At 38.5% G+C, this 17,130-nt stretch overlaps 1 protein-coding gene across 2 annotated transcripts; it reads right to left on the bottom strand.

The window, feature by feature from the left end:
• Positions 1 to 7,398: 7,398 nt before the first annotated feature.
• On the bottom strand, positions 7,399 to 16,969 carry LOC140227999 (ribonuclease P/MRP protein subunit POP5-like). 2 transcript variants are annotated; one of them, XM_072308395.1, is made up of 6 exons: positions 16,911 to 16,969; positions 15,380 to 15,474; positions 14,441 to 14,589; positions 13,693 to 13,830; positions 9,763 to 9,846; positions 7,399 to 8,538 (listed from the first exon to the last, which is right to left on the bottom strand). In XM_072308395.1, the coding sequence occupies exons 2-6, from the start codon at positions 15,397 to 15,399 to the stop codon at positions 8,414 to 8,416; spliced, it is 516 nt and encodes a 171-aa protein (XP_072164496.1). In that variant the 5' UTR covers positions 15,400 to 15,474; positions 16,911 to 16,969; the 3' UTR covers positions 7,399 to 8,413. The 2 variants fall into 2 exon arrangements, with proteins under 2 accessions (XP_072164496.1, XP_072164495.1); XM_072308394.1 differs by lacking the exon at positions 16,911 to 16,969 and having other exon boundaries at positions 15,380 to 15,571.
• Between the last annotated feature and the right edge of the window lie 161 nt (positions 16,970 to 17,130).

Genomic DNA, 17,130 nt, shown 5'->3' with positions numbered 1-17,130 from the left:
CAAAGAAGTTTTGGTTTGCAGAGGTTTATCCTGTTCAGTTATTCCCACTTTGACTGTAGAGCCAGTCAGTGTGAGATATTACATTGACCTGCCCCTCATATTGCACTCAGTAGAGACTTGAGTTGTGGGTGATGTTCATTAGAAGGGATGGCAAGAACTGCCGTTCTTACAGCTTCATCTTTCATCTGCCTTATGTATACTTTTGTCATTCATTTGCATGCATAATGTGCAAATCATTTACCAGTAGATGTGGAGTACAGTTATTAATTCTTATCATTGTTAGTTTTCCTTAGTTTGGCAACTACAACAAGAAAAAAAAAAATCAAAAATGTAATTGTAAATCAGCAAGAGTGTCTTTTTTTTATATATAAGAATTTTCTCTCTGTGGGTTGTTGACATAGTGTTCTTTTTATCACAGAAACATGTTTTGAAGTGACAAACTTGTTTATATTTGCATGTTACACAGCGTTTTCAGACAAGATCAAATGTTAACTATGTAGCCTAAAACTATTTTTGTGTCCCCAGATGATGCAACATCAGAAACCTAGTTAAGTTTGAAGCCTAAGAAAGAAACCATGACGCATTCATGTTGTCAGGGTGGATATAGCCTTTTGACTATAATTGTAGATTATTTGTACAAAAAAAAAAGAAGATCTCCTTCTTTTCCGTAGGAAATGAAATATATTTTAGGTAGAGACACATTTCTAGATCAAATGTGTTAGATCCTCAATAAATCTGATGTGTAAAAAAAAAAGAAGAAAACAAGCAATGGCTTTGTTTGTATATTTGAAGCATGTATCTCAGTGAATGGCTTAGTATGTTTTGTTCGGTGCGACTGTTGTGTGAGCTCTCTATGGCATTTGATGTAGGCCTATAACGTGCCATTTACTGCACAGCTGGATATATGACTTCATGTATAGACCAGCTGTGGTTATTTCATGAGCCAACAGTAATACTATTACAGGATGTTCACCTCAGCTGCTTTAAAAACAACTGGAAGATGCAGTAAAGCATTAAGAGCAAATAAAGATACACAAAACTCTCAAAGATCTCTCTGTCAAGCAGAAAGCAGTAGGGTTGCTGATTTTTCCAACAAAAGTTGCGAGAAGTAGAAATGTACAAAAAATAATGATTTAAAAAAAATAATAAGGTAGAAAATTATTCATTCTTATTTGATTTGATCCATTCGGAAATATGATCCATCCTAAGTAGTATTGGTATCTACTACTTTGCAGATCATTTGAAGAGAGATATTTTGACTGTTTTGTAAAGTTTTTTTTTTCCTTCTTCTTTTTAAGACAAATTGACAACTTTATGTTACAAGTGTTGAGCAGTTCTCCATTTATCATTTTAACATAGAATTTCACTAATTTTCATTTAAATATTTGAGTGCAGGCAGAACTTATTCGCAGAGGAAGACATGAAAAAACATGCAATAACAGGTTTTTTTTTTGTTTTTTTTTTTCTTGGGAGAAATACAGGGGAAACTATATAACAAACACTGCTATAACAAGATATAGGTTATTAAGAGGAAACTTCCTTCCACACAAGTCTGTGTGAAATGCTACTCTTATAGCGAGATCAGCTATTACGAAATGACTGCTATATCAAGATGAATTTTGTGATTTCCAAACGAAGAAAAACATAGTAAATCAAACCTGTTATAGTGAGGTAAAGCAAAAACTGTTCCGGTAAAGCTTTACTTTGCCTGTGCAAGCGTGTTTGAAGGTTGTAAAGCTCGATGCGACAGTGTGAAAACTGTGTCTTGTACACATGTACTAGGTGTTACAAAAAACATTTCCCACTTTTGATCCTTAATATTTCAAAAACTATATATCAGATTACACTGACATTGATATGAGCAATAGCCGAGTAGTGTACAATTTTGTTGGAGGCAATTTCAAAATGACAGCATAATTCAGTTTCATTAGATAATAAACATTAATTTTTCAGTTAGGTTTCAGATTTCGCTCTATTTTCAACCCTCTGTACAAAACTTTAACTTTGCACAGAAGTCAATTGGTGTGTATGGGAGTGTGTAGTTGACACCCAGACAATGGTCTTGGACAATGACCAAGATTTGAATGCTCATTATTTATTCATGAGAAGTTCCACTATCACAGCTTCTCTTTATTCATTCTGAAATATGGTGTATGCAAGCACGTGGAAACATGTACTTACTTTTTTAATGTGCATGCATTTCACCCTTTGCTAGGAATTCAGACTAGCAGTGCCCAGGCAATCCATCATGAATAATTAATAAAGCATTCATATGCCTTGGAGCAGAGCTCTGAACAGGTGGCATCCAGGTCCATTGTTCAGGGTCATTGTAAAGTACACACTCACATACACATCATTAATTCCTGTGTAAAGTTCAGGTTTTGTACAGAGGGTTAAGATTTGACCAAAATCTGGAACCTAACTTTGAAATTAATCATGGATTTCATGAAACTGATCTAGGTTTTCATATTCAAATCACCTCCAACTAAATTAAACTAATCACTTCCAACTAAATTGTACACTATTCAGCTATTACTCAATGGCAGTTTTATCTGATGTTTTCGAGTTATTAAGCATCAAAAGTGGGAAATGTTTTTTGGAACACCTAGTACACTATTTTCTTTTGGAGCACCTAGCTCCGCATGTTGTATGTGTGTGTGTGTGTGTGTGTGTGTGTGTGTGTGTGTGTGCACATATTGTATGTATACATGCATAGAGTGCGATAGGAGTACGACAACATCATGGCATGTGAGGCAATCTGATGCTGTAATTGGCTTTCTAGTAGGGAATTCCCCATCTTCACACACGCGGGCATAACATGTGACCATGCATCACAAAACGAACAGAAAGTCGCACCTCTTGATTTTACGTGAGGACTAAAAAAAAGGTTAAATGGGTCAACCAAGTCAATCTTGAGTTTTTCATATTTTCTGAAAGAGCTATTCTTCTTCTACATTATTCTTTAGTTTGGGATCATATCATGAATGGGAAAGTGTGTTTTTCAGCAATTCTTCAACAACTCCTTTTGGGGGGAGAATAGAATGATCAGGTACATCTTAGAGTCCCCTTTCCATTGCTTGAAATCCTTTACACACTCTCCACTTTCAAGTCTAATAACTTTTGAAAGGATAAATCTAATGCTTTGAAAGTTGGCATTAATCATGGACAGAATGTGTTCATAGAACATGCACAATTTCAGCTTAATCTGATAATCCCTTCATTGTTTTTCTCAAGTGGTTTACATCCAGCAAGCAAGCGCTTGAATAGACCCTGTACTTGAGAGCCTCTTTTCTCAGTTCACACTTTTCCAGAGTGTGTGCTTTCTTTCTAGTATTTAGCTAGGTTAGGGGAATCCGTTTGAATTGAGTTATACATCATTTTAAAGCTAAGAGTCTGCTCTTTCAGACTCTGCCCTCAACTAAAAATCCATATCTGGCGACTTTTTGTTGGTTTTGTGATGCAGGGTCACATATACATAAATACGGAATGTGTCACATACACAAACAGCATCATGCAGAACCTGTTCAAGCTTTCCAAACACAACACACGCTTGCAATAACCACATACTAATCAACAGATGATCGTGACACAATTGAACACAAAACATTTACAAATTTGAAAATCCATTAAGAAACATATTCTTGATATTGCATTTCACGGGCAAAAAAACAAAACATCTTCTTTACACATAAAGGTAAGTAATTCCCTCACACACATTGCCAAGTTATCGGCATTAATTGAAATGTGCTAATTAATGTCTTTTTTCATGCCTACTGATATAACGAGATATCTACTATAACGAGGAAAACGACTTGGTCCTGACCTTCTTGTTATATGGAGTTTCCCCTGTACGAAAATTGGGAACTTTTTTTGTACAGACCGAATGAAGCGGTGCTCCGCACAGGTACATCATGAATGTGAGAGAGACCAAGGCTTGGTGGAACAAGGTTCCTCGTATGTGTTATGTGTAAGTATGTGCACTATAACCCCAATCATTATCCTTGATAAGTTTTTAAAGCTGCAACTGCTCTGCACTGCAAAGGGGTTTTTTATTTTTCAGCCAACAGCTGATGCATTTCCCTGTTAATACAAGAATTAAATATTATACAAATAGTGCATGCTCTATGATGCACTATACTGGATTAGAGAACAACAAATACTAAATTATCCCGAGTGCTGTTTTGTTTCACCGAGGCTGCAGGTCGAGGTGAATAGAACTGCACGAGGGATAATTTAGTATTTGGAGTTCTATAGTCCAGTACTGGTGCATCAATAGAACATGCACTAATTGTTATAGTAAATAGGCCCCTCGATCTGCATGTATTTTCTGTAGGTCTAGGCCCTAGATTTAACATTAGACTCACCGTACCGGCACTGATTTCTTGCACGCAGAGTCAACCGCAACCTAGTTTACGTACACAGCGCGATGTTAGTACAGCCGTGTATGCATATTTGCACATCACAAAGCAAACTCGTGTATAAACTCCTACATTCTGCGTCCAGTGCTCTACACGCGCATACGTTGAAATGCTTGGCCTTGTCCTACTACAGTACAGTACGTCCCTCCTTGTGCGAATCTCTGCATACATAAAGCGTAGGCGTGCACTGTATAGTGGCACGACCGTGCCACTATACTGGAATTTTCACACAATCACGTGATGCTATCCAACCAATCACAACGCAAATTTCACTCTACCTATTTACTATAATTTCATATCCTCTGTTGGAATGCCCCATCTTATATCTGTCTAATACTCAGCGTCAAAGGATAAGAATACTACCACTGTGCCATGGAAATTTTGCCTTGTTTTCATCCTACTTTGGTTTCAATACTGTGGTGTGCGCAAATATACAGCATGCATTCACTGACACACCCACACACATTATATAGATACTGTAGATAGATCTACATACGGATTGGTCATCATTTTCCAAAAACTCTGCATTCACTTGTTGAGTCAAAGAGCATTTTTCCTCACTCATACCCTATTAATAATGTATATCACATGCAAAAGTGGCAATTTATCGGACACAGTGGCTCTATTTTCAATTTGGCACTGTGTAAAGAAAAGCTATAATTTGGTAAAGATCAGAGTGGAAAGTATGATGCACAGAAAACATCATGTGAGATGTAGGGTAGAGTACAAATACACGTAAACCCACAACACTGATACAAGATTTCATTATTCCAAGATTTATTATTATTATTATTATTTCATAGAAGTTTAACAAGTCTTTGATACACATTACTTTGGAGAATTTTACCAGAAAAACTGGTTACCAGGTACATGTATTTTCTTTAACCCTATAAAGTCCAAGGGAGAGGGGGCTTACAATATTTTCATTTGCCACTCCTACACCCTTTACCCAATTTCAACCTTTCAACTTTTCCTAAAATTTTATTGCGAACATGTTGGTGTATGATTTACCTATATCAGATATTGTTGGATGCCATGGCAACTGTAAACTGACAACCATGTCCATCAGATTTTGCATTTTTTTTTTTCCAATTTCAGTTAAACATATGATAATGGATGAAATGGGGTTTTTCTTGGCTGTAATTTGCTAAAAGACCTAAATGTGAAGTAATTATGGTCGTGAATTACCCTGAAATGGTCTTCTTCTTATTTTCTTCATTTTTATATGGCATAGGCAACAAACAGTAGATATAATAGAAATCACTAAAACCACAGCATTATCCAAAGACTACCCTTTTATTTTGGGTCATTTTTACACATGTTTTGCATGTAGTATCATTTGTTCACTACATGAATCTGCAAACTCAAAATTCCAATATTAAGGAAATATGAAATGTGATACCAATATATGTACCTATCCCAAACAACAATACATCATCAGTCTCATATGTTTCTTCATATTGTGATGAATAGTGCCCCCATGTGTTGACCTTGAACATTTTCAAACATAACAAATAGTGAAGGTTGGCTTGCTTCTCCTTTGTGGCAAATATAAAAATGATTGGTATAAAACAAACTCACTCGCAATAATGAAACAAAAAAACAACAACATTATTTTAGCATATTTCCTACTATATGTATTTCTTTATATTTTGGTAAATAGTGCCCTCAATGGGTGACCTTTAGAAATTTAAAATGTTGCGACATGTAGAGTATGAGTTGCTCTACCCATATGCCAAATATGATGCTGATACATTATATAATAAAGAAGTTAAAGGGGGCACAATGTGCCCCCCCCCCCCTCCCCTTGGGCCTTGAAGGGGTCAAAATAGCTTTGGCTTTATAGAGTTAAACTTGGTTGGAAAAAAAAATGGTGAATATATTGTACATCCTAAATGTACACAAACATGAGGAAGATGTCATACCACTCAAAGTGGAGAGGTGCATTTTAAAAGTTTTAAGCCTGAAGCATGCAGTATACAGTAGAGTAACATCAACAAATTCACTGATCCTTCTCTGACCAAGATTTCACTCCTGTATGGATGGTAGAATTCATGGAAAGCTTGTCACTGAAAACAAGAGGAATGTTCTTCCCCTATAGATCAATAATAAACATTGGATGAGAAGCCTGCTTATGCTGAACTGAGTAAGGTAGACTTTTTCCTCATTTTTTGCCAGCTAGAGGATACCTAGACTACATGGCCATATCTTACAGCTATTTTTATGTCTAAATAAATAATCCTAAGAAGTCTAAAAATTCCCTCATCTACACAGTCATCATGTCAGTCAAACATTCTATACTCTATCATTTGCCCTTGACCAAAATTTGGCCCAAAGGCTCAAAATTATGTCTTGCAGGACCATTTTATATAATGAATAGATGAGAATTATGAGAGTAAAACTGCTAAGTGTGCACCAAATTGCACAATTTCTAATCCCAGAATGAAAAAGCTCAAAGGGGAAGGGGGGGGGGGGGGGGGAGATCCGCTCTACCCCCCCCCCCCCCCAACTCCCACGCCCTTTGGTTGCTTCGCTTTAAATCACAGTTTCTCACTCCCAGCCAGTTGAGAAACTAGGCAAAGGGTTTTTATATGTGATAATTTTGTTCAGCCAACAGCAGCTGAACATTCGTTATGTTTTTGACACATTATTTTTGAGGATTTTATCAGTAAAACTGGTTACCAGGTGTTTTCTTACTTGCTTGAACAAATGGGGGATTGCTAAACTTCCTATTACATGTTTCAAGGATTCAACATAGGGTGCATTCAGAGTGACCAAATAAGGCACACATCAGTGTACAGAGTAACATGATTCTCTGACCAAGATTTCACTTTTGTATGGATGGTAGGAATTCATGGAAAGATTGTCACTGGAAACAAGAGGAATGTCCTCCCCCCCCCCCCCCTCCCCCACAAAAAAAAATAATAATAAAAACAAAAACAAAAAGCACACAAATTGATTCAGGATGTTTATACTCACAGAACAAAATTTACCTCCTCAACTACACCCGAAAATAACAGCTTTTGCAGCAGTAAAGTTGGAACAGCAGTTTGAAGCTGTATATGCTGACACATTCTGATCTAGAACTTACAATTCAAATTAATCATTCTTGTGTCAAGTTGATTTTATTGCAACTGATTGACTAATTTCTCTGAATTGACAGATTCCACTAAATTTCACAATAACTCATACGAGTAAACGAAAGGTTAGTAGGGCTCCAATTGTGTTTGAAGTATATACCAAGTATATTTTATTCTAGTCTACCAACAGGCTCCAGTGGTACAGAAATCACAACACACATGGTTGCAGCTTAAGATATCTGAGAAGATATTTGGCTAAATGATCACTAACGAGGAGCCTTATACATACATAGCTCTTTTGATTCTCCTTTTGCTTCCAAGTATAGTTCACCTTTATGTGTATTTCATACTGTTTGGCTACTTACTTGTTTGAACCCGTTGAGGATGGACTGATTTTGCTAAAACATGCATTTCCCCATAAACACTTGCCCGAGTATACTTAGGACTCGTCCTCAACAGGACACTATCAGCCATCTTATTTTGGTAATACATACTTTGAACGTAACAGCAATTGCTTCATTATTCTCCATACTAGACAGACTTAAGGGACTAGTCATAGCTGAGCACAATGTCCTGTGTTTTAATCAGCCTCTTTCACATCGGAATTCCAGGGCCCCATTTCATAAAAAGTTGCTATGATAGCAAGCAACTATTGCTGGAATGGCAATTGTCAAGGTAGCGACAAGAGTCCAGCTTCCTGATTGGCTGTTGCTATTGGAAGTTGTCATTCCAGCAAGAGTTGCTATCCTAACATCTTTATGAAATGGGGCCCAGAGCCTATGACGATGGTTCATCTTGGTCATGACTGAGCCACTCACATCTCAACCAGAGTTTGCTTCTGATGCTGGATCTGTACCAAGCTCTAGTCCACATGGCTCTAGTCAGTCACACAGCTTTCCTTGACAGTGATGGTACTCAGGTGTCCTCATCTTCGCTGTCACTCTCCTCCTCCTCCCGGTCTGAATCCTCCCAGGATGTTTGCCCTGCCTTCTCCTTGGCAGCACAGCTCTGGATTGCATCCAACACTGCATTTTTCTCCTCTGTGGAGGAGGACATTTTAAGAAAACAAAGAAAATAAAATAAAAGAGTGGAATTATCAAATATGTCAGATTAAAAGATACTGATAGGAAACCAAGTGTGTGCATTATGGAAAAAGTATTTAAGAGGACCTAATTTTCAGTTAAACTGCCGCATAATGAAGAGAAGAGAAATACATGTGTATACCTTTCAATCTTTTCCTAGACTGTTCCAAACATATTTTAGTACTCAATTCAAAATTTTATGCTGAAACACAAGTTGCAATATAATGAAATGTGAAAATTTTCCTTTGTCTCCAAATTTCGTCTGAAGATAAATCAGCACTAACCACAGCTTTAAAGTGTAGACATCCCATTTAATGCTTTAGAACTCAAACATGCATGGATTACTAAGAGTTGCCACTCCTTCTTTAACATCTCCCTGAGTGGACCAACTGCATGTTGGTATTCACTTAAAATAAAATTCACCTGCACCTAAATAGAACTATGAAAGTTAGGTGAGTGTGATATCATGTACATATTTCTTCTTTTTTTTTCTGTGCAAATAAAGCTATAAGCTTGATAGGCACACTTTCTTCATAACTCTGTTAAAGGGAAGGTAAACCCAAAGAGCAATGTGGATTGAGTGAAAGCAGCAACATTAGCAGAACACATCAGTGAAAGTTTGAGGAAAATCGGACAGTCGATGCAAAAGTTATGAATTTTTAAAGTTTTGGTGTTGGAACCGCTGGATGAGGAGACTACTAGAGGATATGACGTATGAGTGGACAACAATACAAAGAAAATATAAAGGAAATTCGACAAAAATTCACTTTTCTAGAATTATGAAAGAGCAATGGACCAACCGCTTTCAGAAAGCAGGGGGAATAATTGCTACCCTTAACATATGTCAATATCAAGTTGATGGAATTTGTAATTTTCATGAAAAATGGATTTTTATAGTATTTTCTTTATATTTTCTTGGTATTCTTGTCCACTCATACGTCATAACCTCTAGTAGTCTCCTCATCCAGCGGTTCCAACACCAAAACTTTAAAAATTCATAACTTTTGCATCGATTGTCAGATTTTCTTCAAACTTTCACTGATGTGTTCTACTAATGTTGCTGCTTTCACTCAATCCACATTGCTCTTGGGGTTTATCTTCCCTTTAAAGATATATTTCTTATACCACCAATAAAGGTAGCCACTAAAATTATTCAAAGCTCCCCCTTCAGCCAGTACAAACCTTTGGTCTTGCTGTCCTTGAAGAGAATGGCCAGCTGTCTCCTACTGTACCTCACCAAAAACTTTTGGCAAGCTCGGATGGTGCCTGGCAAACACAATTTACACATTTGACAAAAGACATCACTTCCATACTTCTCTTAACATAACATGTTTGGCTTTTTCATTCATGTATTGCACTGCCACAACTGACTGTATTTGCAAAGCACTGTGGAGAACAAGGTTCCTGGCCTAATGGGCTACTTAGGATATAACAGATTGACCAACTTGATTGTCGTATTTGAAAATAGGCACTAGATTGCAAAAGATGTATTTGATGTATAAGACTTCCTTGGCAATCAGGACAATCACTTTCTTCACTGATCTTAGATTCTTTTCATGTACCACAAAAATGATCTAAAATCAAATTCACAGAACACAAAGGAGACTTACTTCACTGCAACCAACTAGAAATATAGCTATGGTGACTGATATGCCTCCGCTATATCAAATGGTTCTCTAAATATGTCTGGAGTATGTCTTCACAATGTTAGACGCCAGTTTCACATGCTGTAAATTTTTGTGAAGTGGAAATTTTCGTGGATTTTGTGCAACTAGAAGCTAGCACAAAAATAAAATCTCGAATAAGTTTGCATGCCATATGTCCCAGTAACAAATTTCCTGATTCTGTGGAATTAAAAGCACGCAAAATTCAACTTACCCAGCCAGGGGCAAAAAATTACTCTTGCGAAAATATTCACTTTTACAGTAATTGGTAAAAAACTGAATTACATGTTTGTCACAAAAGTGTTGAGTATTTACTTTCCTTAAACCAGGGGCCCGTTGCATAGAAGTTACAATTATGGTAACTTTGCCATCCAATGGTAACCGTAACTACCATGGAATTCTTGATTTTGATTGGCTGTTGAGTATTATTCAAATTCAACAAATTCTTCCGTCGAGATGTTTTTCTGTTGAGTATTGTTGCCATGGCAGTTACCACTGGATGGCAAAGTTACCATAATTGTAACTTTTATGCAACGGGCCACTGGTTTCATTTGGATGAATGGCAAAACTGTTTAAAGGAGAACTCCGGGTGACTTTCAGACTTATTCATTTGAACAACTACACATTGGTTATATGAGGTACAGACTTTCAGAATTTATAGTGATTTGGATAAGGAATATGAATGTTTTCAAGATTTATAACAAATCACAATGAATATGGATGATAACATAGTAGCTTCACCATAACAATGCTTGAGTGGGGGCTCAAGGAAGCAGAACAAATTTAGAAAGCGTGCACAGATTCTTCACAGGTGACCTCGTTAATCAAGTGGTATTGTAATGTCATCATTCTTGTTCAGTGTAATTCTACTTTGTATACAGCCTAATGAATCAGAATCAGGTATGGACACACAGGTGTGGACCATCTAGAACCCACATATTTGAGGAACAAAAAGTTTCTTTTGATATGCAAATGAGAGAAGCCCCTTCCTGTGTATAGAGGGCCGGCTAAAGCAGGCAATAATCAGTGTACAGCTGTGTGCCGAATGGAACCCAACAAGATATCTTCCAACCTAGAGAAGGAGCTGGTGGCTTTACTACGAGTTCAAGACCAAGACGGGGAAACATTTGCTGCCAGCGAGCCGCCGGTGAAGAGGAAGGCAGGGGCTTCTACACCTAGCTCAGCTCCCCCGAGGGCCAAGAAGACCTCTCTAGCTCCATGCACCATTTCGCAGCTGCCCCCCGAATGTACCGGCTGGTGCCCGGGAGGAATCACAGTAACCCCCAAATGCACTGTCGTGTGCCCAGGGGGACATACAATGGCCCCCGAATGCGCAACCATGTGCCCCAGCAGAGAGGACCGAGCAGACCCAGCCATGCTCAACCGAGATTCCAGCCGTCTCTGCATTGGCAGACGCAGTAGCTAATTTGCAGTCCACGGTTTTCTCTCAGATGCCTACAGCTGGTACCCATTGTGCCCCAAGCACTGCTGGCGATGATCTCGACGCAGACCCAGAGGGTGACCCAACGCTGCTAGGCTAGAAACTAGCCTACATAGTGAACAGATTGATTCGCAGAAAACTCAATGAAAACACATTGAAAGAAAATATGGAGGCTTATTCCAGACCGGGAAACTGTGACAGCCTTAATCACACCAGAGTCAATCCTCAAATCTGGGCAGCATTGAAGTCCATGACTAAAGCTGTTGATAGTAGACTGCAGAAAATTCAGCAGCTTTTTCTCCGTGCGGCCGTTCCAATCACTAGGGCTCTAAATGCACTGCTCAAAGCCACTGATGCCGGGGAAGACCGGCAGTTGATCGCCAAAATGCTACTAGATGGAGTAGCTATCCTCGGAGCTGCCAACTCTGAGCTCAATTCCAAAAGATGAGAAATGATTAGGCCTGAGCTCAGTGCAGTGTGCAAGCCGTTTTGTTCTGCTGATTCTACTCAGTTCAGCTCTTCATTGCTTCTCTTCGGAGACAATTTATGTCAACGCTGTAGGGGCTGCTCAATACCCACCATCTCGGTCTGAGAGCCGGGCAAGCTTCCCGTCCTGACCATTGCTATCCTGTGTCTGGACAGCCAGCACAGGCCTGACTGGGATTTAAACTGGCGGCGCCCATCGGACAGAGACTACTGCCAGCAGCGGTTTCCAGCCCGGAAACTCTGCAGAAGACCTACTAAACTTCAATCTTAAATTTCATTTAAATCTCGTTTAATTAGTTGATTTGTTTTTAGTTTATCAGGGTGTTAGTTTCTCTGCTCAAGGACCACAATAAATTCCACAAATCAAAACATGGAGCTGTCGATTCATGTACCACATGATGTCAAATGATGAATATCGCCTGGACTTCCCCTTTAAGAGAGCAAGTATTTGGAAATTTGAGCATTTTCACTTGACCTTTGACTCCATGGCCAAATCTGCCCCTACAGAATCATTGTGCAGTAATGTATCTATATATCTAGTTTGATTAAGTTTAATGCATTTAGTAATCTCCAAAGTATGAAGAAAAAGTGTAATTTCAGCACTAAATAACAGAATTTTAGCACTTTAACCCAACCTTTGACCCTTGAACTTTTACCCCATGACCCAAACATTCCCAAGAAAGTCATTGACGTGCAGTACATGCATATGTACAAAATTTCATGATTTACACCTTGAGCTATTTCCGAGGTATAGTTAGCATTTCATTTTGACCTTTGACCCCATGGCCCAAAACTCTCCCTAGAGAACCTTTATCTGGTTATATATGTATAAACTAAGTTAAAAAATAAAACAAAATAAAAAACAACCTACAGGCATTGCATAGATTTGGGGAAAAAGTGACATTTTAAGATTTTGACCTTGACCTTTAACCTTGAGTATGTGCACCCAAAAGTTGATAGGCACAACTTCATCCACTCATACATACATATGCCAAGTTTCATTAGGATACATCAAAAGGTTTTTAAGTTTTAATACATTGTCAACAAAATTGATTACGGACGGATGGAAGGACGGACGGACAACCCAAAAACACAATGCCTCCAGCAACACTTCATGGCTTTGACTTCTTAGGCATAAAAATAGCAAACAAAATTTTGTTTTTTATTCTGGATCACATTTCATACACTTAAAAATATCAAAGAGACATGATTCTCATTTCCTTTCTACCTCTACACACTTGAATGCAAATGAATCATTGTTTATTTGTGACACAAAATTTCTGTGTGTTTTTCTCTCTCTGTCTCTGTGCTTTATCTGAAGAAGAGGCATGATCTTATATTCTGTAAAAGCTTAGATTGATAGAGTGTTATTCGTTTTCTGAATTTGCCACTTCCACTAAGGCAATGTATTTTACGAAGTTATAAGAATTTTCTACCAGAAGAAAATAGTTCTAAAAAGTTAAAATAGGCCACATTTTATCAATGTGATTCTGGTACAAAAAGGCAAATAACTGCTTTTACCTGCAGTGTGCAATGTCTGGAGGAAGCAAGGCGAGTTGCCGATGGCCTTGACAAACGGAAGAGCAGAGGTCAGGTACTTTACTGCACGGTGACGAATCTTGATCAGGACTGTGTCGGTCTGAAGCCCTATGTATTTTACTAGACAACAGTAAATACATGATACAACATGTATGTAGGCACCATGATAATGGCTGAAGGGAGCCAATTACAATGGGATTGGAAGTAAGATCAGAGGATGTTGCACTGTGGTACCTACAAATCTCAAACCTTGCAACAATGTAACATTTTCATGACACAAGCCCAAGATCTCTAAAACATGCCACTGAAGTCATTTCAAATCATCATTTACAGCCCTCCCCCAGCACACCAGCACAGATATATGTGAAATGTCTTGATGTGCAAACATTTAGTACTTGTTCTTTCAAATGGCTATGCTGCCTGTCAAGATGACCTTGACCTGCCTGCTTTCATGGAGGGGAACATGGTCCTCTTCAGAGGCCATTGTGAAATGGCTTTAAGGAAATCTTGGAATTTCTTGACCGAGTTAGAATTAATTACAGAGCTTGGTAGATCATTCCACTGATGTACTGATCACTGAGCAAAGGAAAACTTGTCCATATTTCCCCTAGTAAAGTTGTTTGCAGAGCCATGCTGTAATTGTAATACATACTGATCACACAAAATTGTTTGAGACTTGACTGTAAAATATTGTAATGCACACAACCAAACAGAATAACAAATTTCCTACCAGTAAAACCTGCTGTGATTGCTCCATGACCATAATCCCCGTGAATTTGATGAACAGCATCTTGGATTGCCCGCTGAGCAGCGAAGGTTGTAATGCCTGACTTGGGAATGGGCTTGCTGTCATCATGTATCAGTGCACACAGAACATATCTGTTAATCATGATTACATGAGTAAAAAGAAATGTATACAGAGGTATTTTTTTGCCATTAAAGAGATTAATTCAATGAAATAGAGATTCATGCTCAACAGTATGAATATGAGAATGAGACAGATGTGATGGGCTGCAAAACAATAGAAAACATTCTGTGAAATTCATCATTCTGAAAGACCTAAAGTGTTGATTGCATAGGCTTCAGTTATTCACAATTCAAATTTTGTCCACAACCTGGCTACTGAACAGGGATACCAAGTAAACAGGTAAGATCATTCTGATTCATTACAAAGATAAAATCTCCTTCCTGTCAAAAGTCTTGTCTAGCTTAACCAAAATTGAAATGAGGGTTGTGCTTCGAATAGAAATAATGCTTGCCAAATATGAAACTTTCAATATCTAGCAAACCTGATTCCATGAACCCCATCAGATGCACTCTGAACTTTGGACTAGAGTGAAGCTTTTAAAGCAATGTCAGCTAGACCAGACTTTTTGGAGTCATTGCTCAAGGCCAGTGCAACTGCATATACCTCACCACATACATCTCAAACTAGCCAACCCTTCCCCCTCCCCATTTTCTCAGTCAGATATTGATATTTTGTTTTAAAGTCAGATTTTCTGTAAAGTAAAGTTATGATTTGATGGCCTCAAGTTCATTTATAAGCTTTTTAAGTGGAAGAAAATAATTTGTGCATCTTTTTTTTTTAAAAAAAAAGGCAATTTGAAGTAGAACTACATCATGACTGTGAATCAATTTTGGGTTAAATATAACGTACTGATAGACTGACCTGTTTTTTAGGCGAACCATGGTTGAAGTGCTGTTCTGGTCATGCACATTGATTGTCTTGAACCGGGTGAATGGCTATGAATTCTCCCTGAGAATCTGAGCGATACAGGGATAGAAATGACAAGGTCATCACAAGATCAAAATCATTGTTTCCTTCACTGCACTTGTGTTGTGACTTACCTTAATTGGGTTTTTGTGCCTGTGTCTACACCACTACTACATGCACTACTATATAATGGCACTACCAGCATGCCCACACTGCACTCATCAGTAGTGGTCAACACTTACAGGTCACTATCATATAGTAATAAGCTACAGTTTGCCAATATTTTCTAAATAAAATTGATAAAGGAACTAACAACAGGTAAAGGTTGGTAAACCCTTTGGGAAAAGCCAACGATCAGGTATTCAATGATATCGGTGTATTACTAGTAAACCATCCAAAAGTTGAAGGACCAGTCACTTGTGTGGCAGCTCAAATCTACAGTAATCATGGAAAATGCATGTTTGTTTACTTGTTATGCACCATGGTTGCACAACACCCTCAGCAGGTAGCTTCAATACCACTACCAGATGCATTCAGATGACAAGAGCTGAAGAGTGATAATCTTGAAGTTATCGAGATAGTCAACAGTGGTCAAAGGGGAGGAGGATCTTGCAGTGTATTTTTCTCCCAACCCAATTTTCACCTGTCATGTACACACAGTTGCTGCAAAAGCAAAGCAAAGCAAAAAAAAAAAAAAAAAAAAAAAAGAGAGAGAGAAAAAAAACAGAAAAAGTCTGATCAAAAGTACTTTTTACTCACCTGACAACGCTGAGGATGAGAAGTGTTGGCAAAATTGTGAAATAGGCCCTACCGCAGTGCATGTGCACCTGTGCGTCAGCAAGCAAGGTTAGGTTTAGGGTTAGGGTTTAGGGTTAGGTACTGTAGGGTTGTATTTATGGTTATCAAATATTGGCCATCAAATTAGTCAAGGGTCTTTAGGAAGTCCTTCCGAGAATAAAAAGTTGAAGACCAAAGAAAAAATGGGAGAAAGGGAGGACGAAAGATGTTATGCTGTGAAAATCGGCCCCACTGCTGTATCAATCTCGCATAAATGCCGTTTGGTGGGGCCGCATTCACGGGTATTATACCAGCTGTATACTGTGGAAGAAAGTCCCACCGCCGTGCTCATCTACCGATGAACGCCACACGGTGTGGGGCTGAATTCACAAGTATAACAGACGAGCCGCTGTAGTACACTGTATTAGTATAGCGTAACAGTGTCTGGTCGGGCTAGGTAGGGGTATAAAATTAATTTAACGATATCCTTCAGAAAGTCACTAACACGGAATATTACGTACGGGACAACGTAACAGTACATGCCATGCATGGGCATGGCTCCTCAATCGTGTCACAAATATGTTTCGCATTGTCACACATTCCCGAACTATAACATTTTAGATCTAGAATCTAGACTAGAAACTATTTAGTCGCATAAATTTCTCGGCACATGTCATCGAAAGTGAATGTAACCCTTTCAGTCACCTACCTAACATTGCAGCTAGGGCATTGCCATTGCTGACAGCTGGAGTTGCTTGGCGGGCGGCGGCGGCGAAGTCAGGCGCAGTATCCGCGATCTCCGATCCGGAAGGTACTATACATTTTACAACCGCAGAACTCTAGTGTTCGTAGAGTTCTGTGGGTACTTTTTTAATTTCAAAGTTTACTGATGTACTGCCCTCTAGTGTTGACAACGAGCCGATCCACAA

The sequence above is a fragment of the Diadema setosum genome, chromosome 4 (assembly GCF_964275005.1).
Source record: "Diadema setosum chromosome 4, eeDiaSeto1, whole genome shotgun sequence".
Taxonomy (NCBI): Eukaryota; Metazoa; Echinodermata; class Echinoidea; order Diadematoida; family Diadematidae; genus Diadema; species Diadema setosum.
This window is presented reverse-complemented; position numbering and strand designations above follow the sequence as displayed.